Below are 20,884 nucleotides of genomic sequence, written 5' to 3'. Positions count from 1 at the left end.
TGGGACTTTCGGAAACAGTTCTAAATTGGTTTGAATCCTACTTAAAGGACAGAAACAACTTGTTTCTATAGGTAAATACAAATCTGAGTTGACAAATGTGACATGTGGGGTTCCTCAAGGATCCATCTTGGGGCCTCTTCTCTTTAACATCTACATGCTACCACTGGCTCAGATAATGAAAAACAACAATATAAGTTACCATAGCTATGCGGATGACACACACATTTACATAACCATTTCACCAGGAGACTATTCTCCAGTTAAAACACTGAGTAAGTGCATTGAACAAATCAATGACTGGATGTGTCAGAACTTTCTCCAATTAAACAAAGACAAAACTGAGGTAATGGTTTTTGGAGCCAAGGCAGAACGTATAAAAGTTAGCGCTGAGCTTCAGCCTGCAATGTTCAAAACAACAGATAAAGCCAGAAATCTAGGTGTAGTCATGGACTCTGACCTGAGTTTCAACAGTCACATTAAAACAATTACTAAATCAGCCTACTATCACCTAAAGAACATATCTAGGATTAAAAGACTAATGTCACAGCAGGATTTGGAAAAACTTGTCCATGCTTTTATCTTCAGTAGACTGGACTACTGTAATGGTGTCTTCACAGGTCTCACTAAAAAATATATTAGAAAGCTGCAGCTGATTCAGAACGCCGCTACTCGAGTACTCACTCACACTAAGATAGTGGATCACATCACTCCTGTTCTGAAGTCTTTACACTGGCTTCCTGTGTGTCAAAGAATATATTTCAAAATACTGCTGCTGGTTTATAAAGCACTGAATGGTTTAGGCCCAAAATACATTTCTGATCTTCTGCTAAATTATGAACCATCCAGATCTCTCAGGTCTTCAGGGACTGGTCAGCTTTCTGTCCCCAGAATCAGAACTAAACATGGTAAAGCAGCGTTCAGTTATTATGCTCCAAATATCTGGAACAAACTTCCCAGAAACCTGCAGGTCCGCTACAACTCTTACTACTTTTAAATCCAGGCTGAAAACTTATCTTTTTGTCGCTGCTTTTAATTGAAACTGAGCCGTTGTGTTCATCAGTAAAGTGGAACTTCTGTGTGAACTATTCATATCTTAAACTGCACTGTAACTTTTTATTCATGTATTTTTTCTTTGAATGTTTCTTTTATTATCTTTTACTGTTTTTAAAATGCCTTTGTCTGAATGTCTTTCATTTTTGTAAAGCACCTTGAATTGCCTTGTGTTGAAAGGTACTATATAAATAAACTTGCCTTGCCTTGCCTTGCCTTGCCTTACACCTATATGCCGTGAGCTGATTATCGAGCCTTCATTGTAACAGTCGCGGGTACACTGTGTATGTGTATGTGTGGGGATTGTTGCAGTAGAAAATTCAACTGTAGCGCCGGTACCTTAATGGGAAACCCTACATGTTTGAGCACCCTCTATGAAACGTCAAGCTATCCCACAGCACCCCCAAAAGAAAATCTCTGGTGCCGCCACTGGCCGCGGCACATGACGGTTTTGTGTGCCCTCCCATGAAAATCATATGCCCTCTCTGTAGATTTGTTCTGGCGCCGGGTCTGAATATATTGTGCCACTCAGCCATGTTCATACAGTATGCTTCCTTGTGCATGTGGGACATGCTCACAGGATTTTTTTATTCACAGCACTGCTTATTGATATTTATACAACAGAGTTTGGTAAATTCTCTTTTTAGTCCAAATTACTTCTGAATTCTTTCCTGTCAAATTAACTGAAACTCAAAATGAAGTCCTCTTTCCAGCAAGCTCTCCGGAGCTGGGAATGAAATACACCCTGTGGCTGAATATAAGTAGACACGTAAACACTATACCCTGTTAAACATGTCATTCTTCTTCCACTCTTCTGTCTCATGCTGTCTATCAGATTTTCGAACCAGCTGCTGAGATTTTCGAACCAGCTGCTGAGATTTGCTCCCTTTCAGCATTAACAGCATCCATCTCTGATTCTAGGCCATACATACAAATTCCAGCTCATACTAAGGGTTTTGAACAGGGTTGAGGTCAAGTCTCTGTGCAGTCAATTTAATTCACAATTACACTTGAGATTCAAATGTACTTTGTTACTGGCTTCTTCAACACTTTCATTTATTCACTTACTTTTCAAGTTACTGTGCTTTACTGCTTACTTTTTTATTAGGTGTTTTTCTTTTTATTTAATATGCAAGTCCATTCTGTTTTCCTTTTGAATTTTGTCTGCACTGCACATTTGTTGCTGTAATGTTGCATATTTCCCCGCTGCATGACTTGTAAAAGATTTCTGAGGTGGATTTTAACATATTGGCAAAAAGAAACATATATTCTATAAGCTTAGTGTGGCAGGGGGTGAGAGATGTTGTGAAGCATTGATCAATCTAACACATTGAAGGGAAGTCTGTTTTTATATAGACTACCATGAGGGTCTATAAAAAGAATTGTGTGATCAAACATTTCCTCCAGTGACTTTCCACTCAGCACTTTCAGCTACGTGGCTGTAATAGAATTCGACTGCACTAAAGCGGTGGGGTCCAGTCTATTAACTGCAGTGGTAAAAAGGTGTCACCTTGAAAAAAATGTTTCCCACCTAATTATTAACTTTACTACAAAGTCGCATTCAAGACTACTTGTTTTAAGTGTTAACTTTTTAGGGTTAGGGAAACATCAAATGATTACTGCCCTGCAGCTTCCTCGGGAGATAGCAATTATTTGGAATTAAATCCCATTCACTGTTCAGCCAGCAGCAAGAACAAGGTGAGGTCTGACAAGCTGTCAGCTGGGAAAAGGAAATGAAAAGTGCAGTCTAAATCTTCCATCTTTAATTTTCATTAACCTTGAAGAATTCTGACTTTTAACAAGCTAGCTTCTCTTCTCCTCTGCTGCTTTTTAACTCCATATTTACTTTCACAAACGTGTTTTAACATTTTGTCCTGTTTCTACCGTCCTGTGGCTTTCCAGACGATATGCAGCAATATGCATATTGTGCAGAATACATGTTTTCAATGAGATTTGATCTTTATATCTTTATGTTTCTTGATCTACAAACTATCAAATTACTTCTCTGAAAGACCTATAAACGTTATTTTTTACTAATCTAAAGAAACTGAATGGTCAGTGTTAATCCCACAAAACCAGTGGGGGAAAGTAAGTACATTTACTTAAGTACTGTACTTAAGTACACAGTGCTTTTTATTCTTTATAGTTCTACTCTATTACATTTTGGAAATGTACAAATTGTAATCCATATTTGTTTTACATATGTATTTACTAGTGACTTTATACATTTAGATTTGGACACACAACATTTAGGAAACATGTTTAAAATATGAATATTTGCTATGGATTAAACTATGAAAACGAATTGTCCTGTACTTCAGGGACAGACAAAGACAAACACAATGCTGCAGAACATAAAATAATATACATTTAACAAGTCAACCAACATTAAGGGGTCAGGGCAGTCAAAAGTAATACCATAAACTGCTACCTCAGCCCTTTTAAAATATTATACAATGCTATACCTTGTGCCTTATTATCTTAACAAGACCAGATTTAAGTCTTTCCCATCATCATGCCAAGCTGTAAGGCCTGCAATGTAAAGTGAGGTAAGAAAAGGAGTGTAATCACTTGATCATAAACCTCAGGGAACAGCTGGTGGAGGATTGGCCATAAAACAGGAATATATATTCCTCACAGGAGCCCCATTTGTCCCATTAGTTGGATGGAGCCCACACAATTTTACTTTTGGCATGAATTCACTGAGCAAGTAGCATTTTGTATTCCTAGAAAATGTGTTTGTTCTCCACAGAGTCTCCAGCCGCTATGTACTGAGCTTTATCTCCCAGGCTGCTTTGCAAAGACTACAAGACACAGCAGAATAATTGGAAAATATGGAAACAAACCGTGACAAGAAAAGCCTGGAGCCTGTTGTTCCACCAGAGTATAAAATCTGCTCTAATATGAGGTCTGTGTGAACACGACTGGAGTATGTTCTTTTACACTTTACATTTTGTTTGTACGTTTTCCTTCGGTGTGCACAGTACCTGACAGTATGAAGAATATTCCGGAAACAAAGGCGAGGATGGTGCGCTGAGGCCGGATGTGTCCGATGTTGCTGATGATGAAGGCGGTGAAGACGAAGAGCAAGGAGACCATAGGGAAAGGAGTGGCAGTCCGGACCATTTCTGGAAGATTGTGAGAGAAGACATGAGAAGGATGAACAAGATTAAAAAACAAGACCTTTCAGACATGTGCATTGTTAAGAATAAAGCCCTGAATTAACTTAATAGAGAATGATAAAATACTGCTGAAAAAATCTCATTGACATTTGAAGTCAGGCCGTTGTTTGAACAATTTATTTAAAAGAATCCCCTCCTTCAATGAGTCAACGTTGTTGCTTTAAGTCTAGAAGCAGCAGGCATTAAAAACTTGAAACCTTGAAAATGTTAACAGTGCATCATAAATAACGATAAAGAATGTCATTAACTCAATTTCTATTGTGAGTCTTGTTCATCCATGTGGATTAAAGCCAGTCAACCAAGTACCGTAAAGGAAACCTTTTTTTAATTATTATTGTTTATTTTATTTTCTGCATGTACATGAATGTTTTTATTTTCAGTTTGTGGTAGAATAGTTTGATATATACAACAGGAAGTCCACATTTGTGAATTTCAACCCATTTAGTAACCTTGAACACAAACCTCCTTGTTATTGCACATATTAGATTTGATTGTCTTTTAGCTCCAATTTGGTGTCCACCAATTCCTGAGCAGAATGTCCGGTTGCTAAATGTTCCACTATGTTAATTACCAAGTCGCTAATTCTAGAGAGACCATTAAAATTGGTAAAAACTGTGGCGTTACCTGCTTTAAAAACAAAAAGAAAGACCCTGACACACTTACTAGAGATAAGTGGGGTAATCACAACATTTTCACATCACACATTGTGTTGGGTAACACTAACATCAAATCATATCTAGTGGAAAATGGTGTGCTACTGAGTTTTGGAGCATGTTTGTGTGAAGGTCCTAACCCCTACAGATCTTACGTTCTGCGCCAAGGGGCGTGGTTCGAGTAATCCAGGGAGTTTTTTGTGAAGCGTGTATCGAGGCTTGTATCATTTTAGGACAGTGATGTCATTGATGGGGGTGAGTTTTACCAGAAATGGAAATACTGACATAAACCAAGTCAAACAGCAACTAAGCAAACATCTGACTGCCAACAATATTTTAAAGTTAGTAACTATTACACTCTTTACCTAGGATACATGTATTGCTTCTGCTATCAACAGTGTCAAACACAAGAAGGGACTACTGACCCCCGCTTTCTCTTCAGCCCAGAGTGTCTATACTTCCAAATACCAAAATGACACTACTACTACTAAAACAAGGGTAGCATCTTAATTAGAAAATGCTGCACACACAAGCATGTTAACCTGGTAATCTATGTTATTGATAAACCTGGAATTAAATTAACTCATTGATGGCTCCACCCTGTTTTCCAGTAGGCCCTGGGTGGCCTGAATCAGCATGATGACACAATACTACTACATAATACAATTTCTTTCTCAAAATACCCAAATACATATACATTTTAATGGCGCCTACTGGGGGTTATGTTGAGCAAGGCAGTATATGATTTATTCAGCAACTTCGCCCACACTGCTCCCACAGTGTTATGACTTGTGTGTCTACCTGAGGACATTTATCTAGCATTAAACGGAATAAATGTCTTCCCTCTGGTGTCTCCAACACCATGGTGTGCTTTACTTCAAAGACAAAGAGCAAACTGTGGTGGGCAGATCACTTTGAAGCCAATTCACAGTGTCAACATCCTAAATCATTAAAGCAGCGCGGAGACAAAATGGATCCTCTGGGATGTAGAGAGCTCTTGACAACCATTTACTGTTTGACCATAAAAACAAAAGATAAATGTTCACAGGGTTCTTTAAAAAAAAAAAAAGGCTTTTAAATGGTTATTTTGCCAGGAACGGGGCTTTATGTAACTTGTATATGGCATAACATGTATAACTGTATTATGTGTCCTGAGAGACCAAGTATCCAAAAGACAAAGTGCTTTCGTTTCAGCATGTTGAAATATCTGAAGATGGACCTATGTTAATGTTTGGTAACGTTATCTAAAATAAGTGTTACAATGTTATGTTTTTAATTTTATGAAATATGTTCTTAAAGCGCAATTCTCTAAAATGTATTTAGAGAAGGTATGATGGTAACAACAATAGGATTTTATTGTTGTTTGTTTTCAGGGGTGTCAAACTTACTTTTATCCTGGGCCAAATCAGTATTATGGTTGCCCTCAAAAGGCCGGTTGTAACTGTAGACTCCTAATCATAATAGGATCAACTTCGACTCATTCGATTGATGCATTTGTTTGTTACTACATTTAATACTAACTGAAATAATAACTAGCTCTGAAAGCAGAAGTCTGGCAAGCAGACTTTAAGTGCTATTGCAGGGCCTAGAAAATAAAAAAAGGGTTTTGTGACAGAAACGCATGCTTGTGCATCAGTATATTTGCATATACTTAGACTAAAAAATACTGTATGTGGGCACACACAATAACTTTCTGTGTTATTATAACATAAGTCCCATAAAGAGATTAAGAAACCCTCATCATCACTCATCCAACAACATTTTCATTTATACTGTTAAAAATGAATACAAAACTGAGCTGTGAGATGAAGACTAAAACAAAATGCAATAACATTAAACAACCTTTTTCTATTAAATTAAGACGATTCAAAAAAGTGCCACTGCTGATATTGAGGCACTTTGCTGCCCATGTAACATGGTCGAGGTGAATAGTGGGACATGTAGTTTATGGACAGTGTACATGGATGACCTTAAACTTTTTGATGTTAAACACGACCAAAACGGAAGTTATTGTACTTGGCCCGAAGAATCTACGAAACAAATTATCTAAAGATATACTAACTATGGATGGCATTAATTTGGTGTTATATTTGATCAGGATTTATCCTTTAACGCCCACATAAAATCAATTTCAAGAACCGCCTACTTCCATCTACGTAACATTGCAAACATCAGGCATATCTTGCCTCAAAACGATGCAGAGAAACTAGTCCATGCATTTGTTACTTCAAGGATGGATTATTGTAACTCCTTATTATCAGGGTGTACCAAGAAGTCAGTCAAGTCGCTTCAGCTGATTCAAAATGCTGCGGCTCGTGTACTAACCAGAGTTAGGAAAAAGGACCACATCACTCCTGTTCTGGCTGTTTTACACTGGCTCCCTATAGAACACAGGATAGAATTTAAAATTCTTCTTCTCGCCTACAAAGCCCTTAATGGGCAGGCACCATCTTACCTTAAATAACTCATTATACCCTACTGTCCTACTAGGGCATTGCGTTCCAAGAATGCAGGGTTGTTGGTTGTTCCTAGAGACTCTAAAAGTACAATGGGAGCCAGAGCCTTTTTTTATCAAGCTCCACATTTGTGGAATCAGCTTCCAGTTTGTGTTCGGGAGGCAGACACTATCCGTTTTTAAGAGTGCGCTTAAGACCTTCCTTTTTGATAAAGCTTATAGTTAGGGCTGATTAGATTCAGCCCCTAGTTTTGCTGATATAGGCTTAGTTTGTCGGGGGACATCTTACTTCTTCCTTCTCTCTGTCTATACCTGTGTACTCTCATGTTCCGATTAACCCAGCTTCCCCAAATGTCTTTCTTTTTGGTGTCTATATACGCCGGGATCCAGAGACATGGATGATCCTGCGGTCCTGTGTCCTGCATCGCGAGCCCTGGATCTTGAGTCGTGGCTGTGGTCCTGGATCATCGGTCCTGGATGGATATCCTCGTGGATTCATCTTCCTATTATACACACATGCATTTCCAAACATTTGGACTACCTATGTTGCAAATGTATTATCTTTTCAATTTACACACGGCATCTATTGCACGTCTGTCCATCCTGGGAGAGGGATCCCTCCTCTGCTGCTCTCCCTGAGGTTTCTCCCATTTTTCCCTTTAAACTGTGGGTTTTCTCCGGAAGTTTTTCCTTGTACGATGTGAGGGTCTAAGGACAGAGGGTCTCGTATTGTCATACTGATATTCTGTACACACTGTGAAGACCACTGAGACAAATGTAACATTTGTGATGTTGGGCTATATAAATAAACATTGATTGATTGATTGATACTAGTGAAAGTCACTATAGAAATGATAAGCAAATAATATTTTTTGCTAGCTCTTGCGGGCCACATAACATAGAGTGCCACAGTGACGCGTCCTAAAACCCGGAAGTAAGCTTCTTCCGGTTCCCTCGACAAAATTGCATTGCTTTTTTGTCGAGGGAACCGGAAGAAGCTTACTTCCGGGTTTTAGGACGCGTCACTGTGGCACTCTATTATGTAGCGGGTTTGAAATGGTTCACATGTACTGTACGTTTATATGTGACTCACTGAGTATGTTGGCTGTATTTTCTGTCGTGATCTCAATCTCTGGCTCCGTGAAATACTCTGCCGCCACACATCTGCCCTTCTCCGGTCCTGAGAGAAAGAGAAAAAAGAAAGATTGAAAAACGAGAAGAAAGGCAAGAGAGAAGAAGTCGGTTGAGCAGGAACTGGTCTTATCAGGTCACATACAATATGGAAATATTTGTATCTAGAAAGAAGAATAAACAAACAATTTTAAACAAAAGTCAAGAAAGATGGAAAAAGGGCAGACGAACAAAGAGATTTGGAAATGATGAATACTAAGAAAGGTGAGAAAGGATCCCTCAAAGAGATCATGAAAAGATGGGAACACTGAGCCAGATAATGCAAGAGAGAGATATAGTGAATTAGCGGCAGAGACAGATGGAGGTCAGGAGGTTTAGGAGAAAACAAGGTCTGAGCCGTGAGAGAGGAGAACGGAATACAGACACGACAATTAACATCAACATGTAGGCAGACACAAACAACTAAATCTACACGGAAATGTGTCAAAAAATTGAGCATCACAAACACAAACAGGATTATTTGTCTCTCTCTCTCTCTCTCTCTCTTTTCACATACACACACACATAGATACACAAACACACACAGCCATTCCAAATGCCACCAGCGTTTTCCTCCCCTGACCTTTTGTACCAGGCGTCAGGCAACAGGGAAACACAAACATGGCCACCTCCCCAGAGCAACGCCATCATGACCCCGAAACACAGACAGCTACTGCAATGAGGACAGTTATTTGTATCCACCCTGCTGTGTGTGGTGTGTGTCAGTGCGTGTGCGTGTGTGTGTGTGTGTGTGTGTGTGTGTTGCTCACTATACAGCATGAATGCTCAGCTTTGGCAATTAGAAACATTGTAAAACATCAGCAAAAGCTCTATACTCAGCGGCTGTTCAAGCCCTTATTACGACCAAATAGGTCGATTGTTCAATCGCTTATTACGACCTATAATCACGTTTTAAAGTTTTCGACCTCTAGTGCTCCCGTTGAATGCAAACGCTACGTTGGGTTGTATAATTCACAAATAACCCTCTCAGGAAAATCCTAAATTGTAGGATAGTTTGGCCATTAAAATGCTTTTTGACCAGATTTCTAGCGAGAAGTGTATTTTGTACTTTCAGAATCCACGTCCAGTCAGTGTGTAGGATCTATGTAAGGGATAATGTGCTGCGACGCGCTCATTATGAAGCATGAAGGTGTTCTTTTCCCCATAATGACCAAGTCGCTGCACATTATCCCGCTTATTACATGGCCACATTCTCAACAAAGTAACGTTATGACTCCCAATATTAATTGAAATGCTTTTATGGATTTAGAAAATGATTTTATTGATTTAAAAAATAGTTGTATTGATTTAAATTGACATGCATCCGCGAAGAAAAATAGTCCGTTGTTACTGTTTGAACTAACGTAGCAACGGCAGGAACTGCTTCGATAGCGTTTTTGAGGAGCTTTCTGATTACAGATTTGAAAACATCGCTGCTTGCTTTAAAAGTAGCACAATTCATTATGTCAAACCTTGGAAAGTATCTCGATATCCCTGCCCTGATGCCAAAGTAACTGCACACTGTATGTTTTGCCGTTTGATGTCTATGTCTGGACCGCTGCGTAAAAAGGAGGGTTTCTGCCCGTTACTTCTCCGCTGTTTTCTTGTCCCTCTTGTCTTTTTCTTTTCTTCACTGGGGACTCATCAGCCACTAACCATTACTCCAAATTACTCTGCTCTCCAAATATATTAAAATGAATGTTAAAATCCTCCATGTTGCTATCACACGACAGCGGAAAACTAAAGACAATCAGACAGTTTGCTTGCTTTTCAAACTGTTACATTTGAAAAACAGTTAGAGCGTCTCTTGTCAGTTTGAAAAGCCAACGGTAGGACCTGCTTGCGTTTTTGAGGAGCTTTTTGATTACAGATTTGAAAACATCGCTCCTTGCTTTAAAAGTAGCACAATTCATGATGTCAAACCTTGGAAAGTATCTAGATATCCCTGCCCTAATAATAAAGTAAATGGCAAGTGAATATGTGTCGCCGTTTGATGTCTATGTCTGGACCGCTGCGTAAAAAGGAGGGTTTCTGCCCCGTTACTTCTCCGCAGTTTTTCTTGTCCCAGTTCCAAAACGGCCCAACTGTATACAGTTCAATCGACCGGACTTCTTTCTGAAGATGTGAGCGTCCTTAACAACGGTCAATAAGTCCTTGACAGCGGTCTGTCTGTTCGGTATTAACAACGTGTCACGTGTTCTGAATTGACCAATCAGAATCGAGTATTCAACTAAGCCATGTAATAAAGTTTGATAGTTATTACGAAGATGATTTGAGGTCTCGCCAGGAGAACGTGTAACGGCAGCGTCCATGTAAAGTTAGCGTCAACCCTCAAGGGGTGAAAACAGTATTTCCGGTCTCTAAAAACATCAGTTTATCCTTGTTAATTACACAACATTAATTGGTTTGAAATGTGTAATGCTTTTGTGTTTTTCCCATAGGTTTTTCCCTTTAGATTCTGAGAGACACATTTCTTATTTCAGAGGTTTTGATATTAAAACATCGAACTTGAAGGTCAGAGATTGGATGTTTTAGCCGCAATGCACATTTGGAAATGGTATTTATGCGATATGAAATCCACATTTAAAAAAAAAAATACTTTATTCCGAGTGCTCTTGCTTTTCTCTTTAGAAGTCATCACATAACGGCATTGTAATACACGGTTCGGCTGCATTAAATATTACACATCTGCCGTAGTTCTTTATTTATAGAGCCCTGATTAGAAGACCTTTGGACAAACTGGAAGAAATGCCGCTGAAACTGAATACGTGACGTGGATCATAAATATATCAGCAATTACACAACATCTTCCATTTCTTTTCACCCAATACGTCTCTTTGCAGTATCAACACTAATTCGGCTGACTTTTATATTTGATCCAATTGGTAAATAGGCTGTATTCACAGCTGATAGAAAAGGACTTGTAGTTTTTAAAGATATTACTGATTTTCTTTGAATATCAGAATGTAAATACTGAGTTGAGAGAATAGTCAGGGGTTTTGGGTGATGGGAGACACATCTATGGAATCACAATTTCAATAGCTTACCATTAAATTATGGATATACCTTTCTGTAATCAGATATTAATGTGTATACACATTAATATCTGATACATTACATTATATATCATATATAATATATATATATATACATTATCAGCTATACTATTTCACACATTGTAGTTCTAATATGTGAAATAGTATAGCAATATCCTGTACAATGATGTGAAAACATGAATACAACCACACCAGGGTTTCCGCTAGGATTTTTTCTCACCGGTCAAATGTCCGGGCAGAATTTATTTTACCGGACTAATTTGAAACTTACCGGTCATATTTCAATAATAAGAGTTGTGTAGCAGAGTTGCCGTTAGCAGGTTATTACCGGACTATGAGCAGATATGCTTCAGTTTAAAACTCAGTTCACGGGGCTCATTTTTATATTGCTTCAGTTTATAATCGTAACAGATCGAAAAATTCAGATTCATTTTTCAATAAATGATTCCACAAACAACAAACAACATAATTATTACATTCAAACAAACTACTTGTAGTAGATAACGTACATTATTCAAAAGTTTACATTACATTTGAATAATAACACGGGAGAAACGGAGCCTCTCTTTTCCCCTCTCCCTCCCTCTCTCTCCTGACAGCACGTCAGTTTCTCAAGCAGCTCGCTAAACAGAGGGCGGGGCTTCAGGTGATTATGCAGAGCTGCGTGTCTCCGTCTGACTCAGCAGCTGATCTGATCTCTCTCTCTCTCGTCCGGTTATACTTCACTCGCGTTTATGTCCATATCGCTCAGACCCAGCTCTCCTGATCGGCCTTTATAGAGAGCACCGATCAAACTATTAAGAGTGAATATCGGCCGATAATGACCCGCGGCCGATCGATCGGAGCCTCCCTAATTATTACCAGACATGTTGACCGGCAGGTTTTGAATTTACCGGTTTTTAATACATTTTACCAGCTAAAAACCGGTAATTACCGGCTAACGGAAACCCTGAACCACACATCTTCCGATGTTATACATAAGTGTCCTACACTAATAATACAAAGTTATTATGGCATTGTATGCTGTGTGTTATTTGCAACATCTTCAGAAACTACCTTTCCAACTCCTCATGCAGTTGACTGTTACAGGTCTATACAGGCTCATGGTACAATGCATAAGCTTCAAATCGAGAGACTGAAACTGTATTTTTCTTTATCGTTCTGTTTTAATTTCACAATAAAGTTAATAGTAATATTATGTTTCATATTATTATGTTTTATTAACTACACCACTGCTTTTTTTAACCCGCACCGCCTAAAGCATGTTATTGAATTTTGTTGTTGAATATGTTATATTTGATTACAACTTTTAAATATTAATTAAGAGTAGCCTACAGTACATACTATATAGATATATATATATAAAATAGGGGGAAAGTAGAAGGTCAATGATAGAAATTTAGAATAGAAAAATATCAAGAAGATACTATAGTGATCTCTACAATAAAACAGCTAGTGGACGACGTCCAAAGATATTAATAGGAGGATGTGCAAAACAGACAAACTAATAAGGCTTTATTTAAACATTAAGGCGAGACACGGCAGGCAAAAACATCGTTTTTCAAGTACTGGTCAATTTTGAGATGTTGTGCTATTTTGATTCCATAACATGTTTTCTTTCAGGCTTTTGGAAGGAAAACGTACAAAATACACATTTAAGTGTTTATTTTACTATAGTTTGTCTATTTGCGTCTGTAGATTTCTCCTAAATTCACCAAAAGTCAGCATTCTAACGTAAAATAAAGTACCGCGACCGCTGTGTGCACCATGTCAACAGAGATATCGCTGGAAAGCTGTGTCTCTCCTGCACAATCTCATCAGATCCAAATATGGTCATTTCCTTTGTATCAGCAACCAATCGTGAAAGCACAAAGGGGTCTTAAACCAAGAAACGAAATCTCATTGGCTGGTTTCAATTTCTGACAACGTGATTCGTTCATATGCGTCACGTGGTGTGCTAAAACACTTCCTGGTTAGCTTTCAGCTAGAAATTGAAATCTCAAAATGCCAAAAGAATGGCGAGAAAAACGTTCACAGAGAAGACGACAACAATTGTCACTTGCACGAAGCAAGGTTATACAAAAAAATATTACCCCGAACATGAAATACCTTCACGGAGTGCGTCGATGCGCAAGCTGTCATCCAAAGAACAGGAGGGTTTAGCTAGCGCCTCACTGCAATCTTTAAAGGTCGTTTTCTCAAAATGAGTTTTTTCTCCTACTCTGAGTTCGAAATTTCAACTTCAGTAGCACGTAGAGACACCAAACCTTCCAGTTATATTCCCATCAATATTATGAAGGCTTTTACAGAAGGGTTTGTTCATATATAATTCATAGCCTGAATTATACAACATTGTATACCTAAAAACATGGCGAAAATGGATATTTTAGGGCTGTTGACAGTATTTTCTGATTTATGGAGTGATAAAAAGAGATATACAATATCCCTTCTGTAAAAGCCTTAGATACTAATATGACTACAAAATGAAACAAGAATTTTGAATCTGGCTATATCCAAAGTTCAGATTTCGATTCCTGAAATGTGTTAAAATATGTGCATATTTAATGAGATAATGGATATGCATGCTATTTCAGAAAACTTGTAATACAAAAGACAATTGCCTTATTGTAAGTAATTAACTGGAGACATTTCTAGCTGATACCTTTAAGTTAAAAATAGTACCCTATTCACCTGGGGTGTCTCGCCTTAAAGAATACTTTAAGTTAAGGTCTTCTTTTGAATAAGAACAAAAACTTTTGGGGGTATCAACAGATACATATTAAGTCTGACAAAGTCCTTAACGTCTAATATATTGCATAGTTTACGATGCAATATATTACGATTTTCCTTGTACGATGTGAGGGTCTAAGGATAGAGGGTGTCGTTTTTTCTCATACTGATATTCTGAACAATCTGTGCTGTTGTATTTGCTGTAAAGTGTCTGTACTGTAGGCTATTTTTATTATATGTACAGCACTTTGGCTCGACCAAAAATCGTTTATAAATGTGCTATATAAATAAAACTTGATTTGATAGTTTATTTTGGCACTTGACAATCACCTTCCCTGACTTTTACTCAGGTCTAACCAAAGTCTGATTTAAGGGTTGTATATATTTCACATCATTTATCAGAATCTGCAAAGTAACTAAAATAAATGTAGTGTAAAAATACCAGGTTAACCTCTGAATTGTAGTGGAGTAGAACAAAGTAGTACATGCTGCTGTAACAAAATATGTTCCCAACTTGGGATCAATAAAGTCTTATCTTATCTTAAAGGGGACGTATCATGAAAAATTCACTTGTCTTTTATACAAATATATGTGTCCCCGGTGTGTCGGGGAACTCACCAAGTGTCAGAAAATACAACTCTCTTTTCCGCCATACCCAAATCTTTTAAAAACGGGGCTACAACGAGCGGATACAGATTCCATCCGAGCTGACGTCAGCCCGGAATAGTGGGCGGTGACACTCCGCCTACATGGGCAACGCTCCACCTATCATGGGAATGAGAGGTTGAGCCACGTCCACGGCCATGGGCCAACCTCTCATTGCCATATAGGCTGTCAGCAGGATGAATCTCCCCGAGTCGCATCTGTGTTATTTACCAGCATGTCTAAGGCAGTGAAAAGTTGTGCTGTTGTTGGCTGCAAAAATCAGGACAAGGGACTGCATGCAATACCATCCCTGGAAAAACAGAGGAATCTGTGGCTGGACTTAATCTTCAAGGGGAATGTGCCAGAACACCTCGGCAAATGTCTGCTTGTGTGTTCTAAACATTTTACCTTGGACATCTTTATCAACTTCCCTCAAGTGAAAAGAGGATATGCTTCCAATCTAAGGCTAAAAACTGGATCAATACCAACCATCCGAGACCAGGACACATTCAATTTGGAAGCTGTACGTTTTTCCATGTTAATATTTGCATTCCTTTTTATTTAGCGGTGTTTTTCCTGATAAAGTTATCTCTACTACGTAGCTTGTAGCATGTAGCTTGTAGCATGTAGCTTGTAGCATGTAGCTTTGCCGTATCAATGTCGCCTCAAACCCAAACAGTAATCGGTTGGGTGTTTATATGTTTTTGTAACATTTTATAAGCTCCCCAATCTTTTCTATTTAAACTATCAGGCATTTGCTAACCTGTTCAGACATACTGCTGTAACATACTGCCCTAGCCGATACCACAAGTATTTATTCTCCTATTTATTAGTATTTTTGATCCTCTAAAATCATATTGAGTAAGTTATAATAACAAACGTAATCTTCTGTAGGTATAGTGCCGTTTTCTCCAGCGTTTTATGTAAAAGCTTTTGTGATTGTAGTCTATAAGAATGACCAAATATCACAGATCTGTAAGCTAAGCTAAGCTACGCGAATGAGACGTGATGTGATTCTTTATTACTTGGTTGCGCACATGAATTCACATATGTGTGTGTTTGCACATGTGTGCGCAATTGTTGCAAGGAGGGGGGGGAAACACAACTCTGCACAGCTCCGTTGATGTGACTTGGCTAATTAGCGGCTAGCACTCATGGGCGTCGCAGCCATTATACAAGTCCCACCCACCTTTTAAAATGATTAGTTTAGAACCCCCACTTTTATACCGTGAATCGGTATATCCACTCTTTGTAGAGCGCTGTGTCAGTGCTTCATTATCAAATCCATTCCACTTGCTTAATGTGAGAATGCCCAGATCAATGAAATTCCGTACCATGTTTTCACTGCTACTTTGTACCAAGGCAAATTCTCAGAGCCATACGTACGGATTTTAGATTATAATTATCCAAATAGTATTTTCTCATCCTGAACACTAAATTGAGATGATTTTTTTCGAACGACGTTTCTTCTATACAGGCCAGCACCTCAAATACTACCAGCGGAAAACCTGTGATGATAGATGATAGATTCTGCATGTCAGACTGACCCACCGAAGCTGCGTACTGTATTTTTTATGGGTTCAATTAACCGTTGATTTTGATAATAAAGTTCCGACAGTTTATATAAAATGTGTCATGATTATTCATGTTTGATGGGTAAAGTATGCAGATTTTAAAAGCAAAAGGTTGTGGTTGTGTTTGTCATCAACAAATAGGTGTGTTGCTGTGTAGTATATAATATAATAGTAACGCCATGTACAATGACAGAATGAAAGGAAAGATTGCATAAAACCATATACACCAGTATTTATTTTCATGAACAATATTGGCATACGTTTTACAAATGTGCATACGCTCGTGCTGGGGCCGTGCCTCGCCCCCCTCTTCTGCAGGGGAGCGTGGTCAGCTGCAGCTCATTTGCATTAAAGCTATGTCACAGAATCAACCCTTGCAAAAACAGGGCTGGAATAGAGGAAATAGAGCGAAATGAAGCATGGCTAAAATGCATGATCAGTTTGGTATTTTGAAAAAGAAACTTCACAGACATGTTTTATATAGGTATGGCCCTGCAATATATTTTTCAAATATAGCATGATAGGTCTACTTTAAGATGATTGATGGCTACTGCCATATTTGCAAAATGTACCTCTGAACCTTGACAAGTGCATGTTTCAGGCTTATCAATTAACAACAGGAGGGGTCACAGACATAACCTTAGCTGTCATGTGGGTATATATTAATGCTGCCCATTATGGACCCAAGCAATTTTCACCCATTTATTAATTATATGTTTTAGATTTGATAATACCAATGGGTTTCGTATCCCCTAAACCTCCAGGGATGTACACAGTTTAATACTGGCAACTTCTAATTATGGGAAATACGAAAACGTCTTTTAAAACTACAATTCCCAGTAGAGACGTGCCATAGAATTTATTGCGAAACACAATAGCCAGCATGTGTAGTTCTGGGGGGCTGGGCTGGACCCGCTCGAGTCCAGTTTTGGATAGTCTGCCGTGGTTTCATTCCATTTCAAAGAGCTGTTTGAGGCTCGGCGTAACCTTGTCGCACTGCCACTCCAACATCCAATCGCAGAGCTTGAGGACTAATCACGGGGTTTGCAAAGGAAAGCGGATGTTGTAGTCCCAAATGATAGCTGAGGATTCTGGGTAGTGTAGTGTCTTCGGAAACTCTGTAGTGTCTAAACTCCGAAAAAACAATTTGTTTCTCCGAATCGAAGGTTAAAAACACAAAAGCATTGTACACAATGTAAACCAATCAATATTGTGTAATTAACAAGGATAAACTGATGTTTTTTAGTGGATGAGTAATGGAGATATCACTGCGTAATCATTTGACAGTGAGGGGAATACTTCCGGTTTTATTATGAAAACTTTGGACCGGAAATACTGTTTTCACCCCGTGAGGGTTGACGCGAACTTTACATGGACGTTACGTAAAGACCTAGTATACACGTTCACCTGGCGAGACCTCAAATCACCTTCGTAATATCTATCAAACTATAGATCCTACACATCCACTGGACGTAGATTCTAAAATTACAATATACACTTCTCGCTATAAATCTAATCAAAAAGCATTTTAATGGCCAAACTATTCCACAATTTAGGATTTTCTAGAGAGGGTTATTTGTGAATAAACGACCCTCCGGAGCGTTTTCAATCAACGGGAGCATGTTGTTTATTACACGACCACTAGAGGTGCTACACTTTAAAACGTGACTATGGGTCGTAATAAGCTGCTGAACAATCTACCTATGTGGTCATTTTTCATAGGAGGACAGGCTTGTTTGAATGCATGAATGAAGCTTTGTTTTTCTTTTTTGGGCACCATGATCTTGAAAGGCATAATTCAACCAGAGGGTAAACACTGCTTCACTAATTGTCTCATGACCTCCACCAAGGAGGTTATATTTTTGGGTTCAGTTAGTCTATTTATCTGTTTTTCTGTCAGCAGGATTGTGAAAAAAGTCCGATTAACACCAAACTTCGAACATGAAACACAAAATTTCGTTTTAATAGTACACTCTGTGTCTTGTTGAAATGACAATAAAGTATGTCTAAGTCTAACTAAGTTGAAGGGTGTAGCATTGAGGTAGAACACGCAAACATTTGGAATTGATCCAAATGACAGCGGAAAAGAAAAAATCACTAATTATGTTTCACTTTCGCTAATATTGCAAGCATTTGTGGTGAATTTATGTGTCAAAATTATGTGAACTTTTTTTTTTCTAAACTGGAAAATGTGTATGAATGCCCCTTGAAGTTAGATCAACAACGGAAACAGTAATCATAGCATTGTTTAAACACTATGCAATAAAATGGTACATGTTTTCACATTATGACCTTCAGCTCATGAACACATCAAAGCCAGACAAACGATCCAGAATTACGACACGATTTGTTCATTCACTCTCTATTCAAATTTCAAAAGTTAGGTTTTAAACTAATCTTTGGCTTTGAATCAGGTTAATACAAATGATGTTTAGTTGAGTCCGAGGTTATAGGTTAATGCAATTAATGCGCGCTGCCCAGTCATTGTTCTATAAGTGTCATAAATAGGCAGAGAATGGGCCCAAATGCAGGATGTAAAAGGATTTAACGAAAACAAATCTGTAATTGCAGGTTATCTTGTAGAACCAGGCATGGCAAAAGAAAAGTAACACAACTCTCCAACGCCCGATCAACACAACTCTCCCATGGGTGAAAATCAAGGATCTGACACTTAATTACACTTAATTACATGCAGAACTAATCACAAGACAAGACACAGCTGGGCTGGGCAGGGCAGGAAAAACACAAGGGCACCATGTGAAGAGAATCAGGTAATCAAACAGGAGGGAATACACAGAGACAGGAAGTACAAACAGACATAACACAGGGGGTGAATAAAACAGGAAACGCACAGACAGATTGTGAAACTTAATTGCGATTTTGTGTCAAGAGAGATCTCAATCTTGGTGGTAATCTGTCACACTTTGACTAGAGGAGCTTATTGAATATTTAAGTATGAAATATGATATGAGAGGTCAAATATCATGATCATTGGGAATATGGACTCTTTCAAATGTTTACCCTGCAAAGAGAGTGAAAGATTCATATAAAATATACATATAAATGTTTCTGTAACACCAACACTAGCATTGAATTAGCATGACAGAATGAAGATACAACCAACATAGAAAAAGAACAGGCCAAACAGCTAAACCTTTTTAGGACATAGTGAGTATTGTTACCAACCTGCCACAAAGCAGACCCTCCAGAGGCCAGAGTGCAGCGCCATCTTCACCTCGGTGGTCTGGTTCTGCTGCAGGATGATCCCCTCCTCCATCAGCAGCCAGTAGTCTGTTGACACGGCGACGCCCACCAGCAGCAGACCACAGGCCCCAAAAACTGAGGAGAGCAGCGTCAGAGCCCTCGTACTGAACGAACTCATCTGCGGAGACAAAGGAAAGAAACAACCATTCATACTGAAGTGTAGAACAGCTGTAGTATCCAGCTCTCAGCTGAAAAGCATTTAAATAGCGGTCTCAAAAACTGGATAACTCAGTGTGCTTTTGACCCTTGCTGCGACATCTCCTTTGGACGCAGTAACCACTGTAAGTAATAATCTTGTTTAATTAGACTTAATTAGACTTAGACTTAATTAGACTTAGACTCTATTTCAGTTATTCTACTCTGTATAATTGTTCTGTAGTTATTGTAGCTAAAACGGCACTTTTGAGAGAATTTAAATCTCAGATCTGACCACGTGAAACTCTCACTGCCCGCAGTTTCTGTCTGGGCTGCATTTAAATAAGGCACGCCCTCTGAGCTGTCGCCCTTCAGCTGTAGAGAGTTAACTAACTAGAGGGGAGTGGCACCACAGCTGTGAGAACTCAGCAATCAGGTGTCCATTTAGGCAGCTCTTTCTTTGAGCGTCAGCTTCAGCGTCAGACAGACAAAGACATTAGAGTCCTGCGGGAGTCTCTAAGACTGACAAAGACATTAGAGTCCTGCGGGAGTCACGAGGGTGGCAAAGAGGAGGCAAATCCTACTCTGATTGAGCTAAGTATCGCTGGTGTTTTATTTTTAATTTGTTTAGCTTTCTAGCCCCTCATCCTATAATCATGTGTATTTTCTCCATTCCTGTTCATGTGTCTTCTCGCAATTATCACTGGCCTCGTGTATCTCCTAATCGCTATAACCGGCCCGCTCTCGTCTATCCCATGTGCTCCTCTGAGATCCAACATCTAGTTTCAGGCGGCCTGTGGAACTGCCAGTCAGCTGTTCCTAAGGCTGACTTCATCTCTGGCTCCGCCTCCCTGCAGTCCCTGGATTTCCTTGCTCTCACTGAGACCTGGATTACTCCATCCAACACATCCACCCCAGCAGCTCTCTCCACAGCATATTCCTTCTCCCATACACCCAGACCCACTGGCAG

General features: G+C 38.9%; 1 protein-coding gene across 1 annotated transcript in view; it reads right to left on the bottom strand.

The window, feature by feature from the left end:
* Window positions 1-20,884, bottom strand: part of LOC117454731 (voltage-dependent calcium channel gamma-7 subunit-like) — a 52,978-nt gene that overhangs the window by 16,133 nt on the left and 15,961 nt on the right. Inside the window, exons 2-4 of the mRNA XM_034093873.2 lie at window positions 19,702-19,897; window positions 8,434-8,520; window positions 4,038-4,178 (exon numbers count right to left, since the gene is read on the bottom strand). Coding sequence (XP_033949764.1) covers window positions 4,038-4,178; window positions 8,434-8,520; window positions 19,702-19,897 — 424 coding nt within the window. The remainder of the gene's footprint in view (window positions 1-4,037; window positions 4,179-8,433; window positions 8,521-19,701; window positions 19,898-20,884) is intronic.

The sequence above is a fragment of the Pseudochaenichthys georgianus genome, chromosome 11, assembly GCF_902827115.2.
Source record: "Pseudochaenichthys georgianus chromosome 11, fPseGeo1.2, whole genome shotgun sequence".
Classification (NCBI taxonomy): domain Eukaryota; kingdom Metazoa; phylum Chordata; class Actinopteri; order Perciformes; family Channichthyidae; genus Pseudochaenichthys; species Pseudochaenichthys georgianus.
Note: the sequence above shows the minus strand (reverse complement) of the source record. Positions and strands in the feature narration are given on the sequence as shown.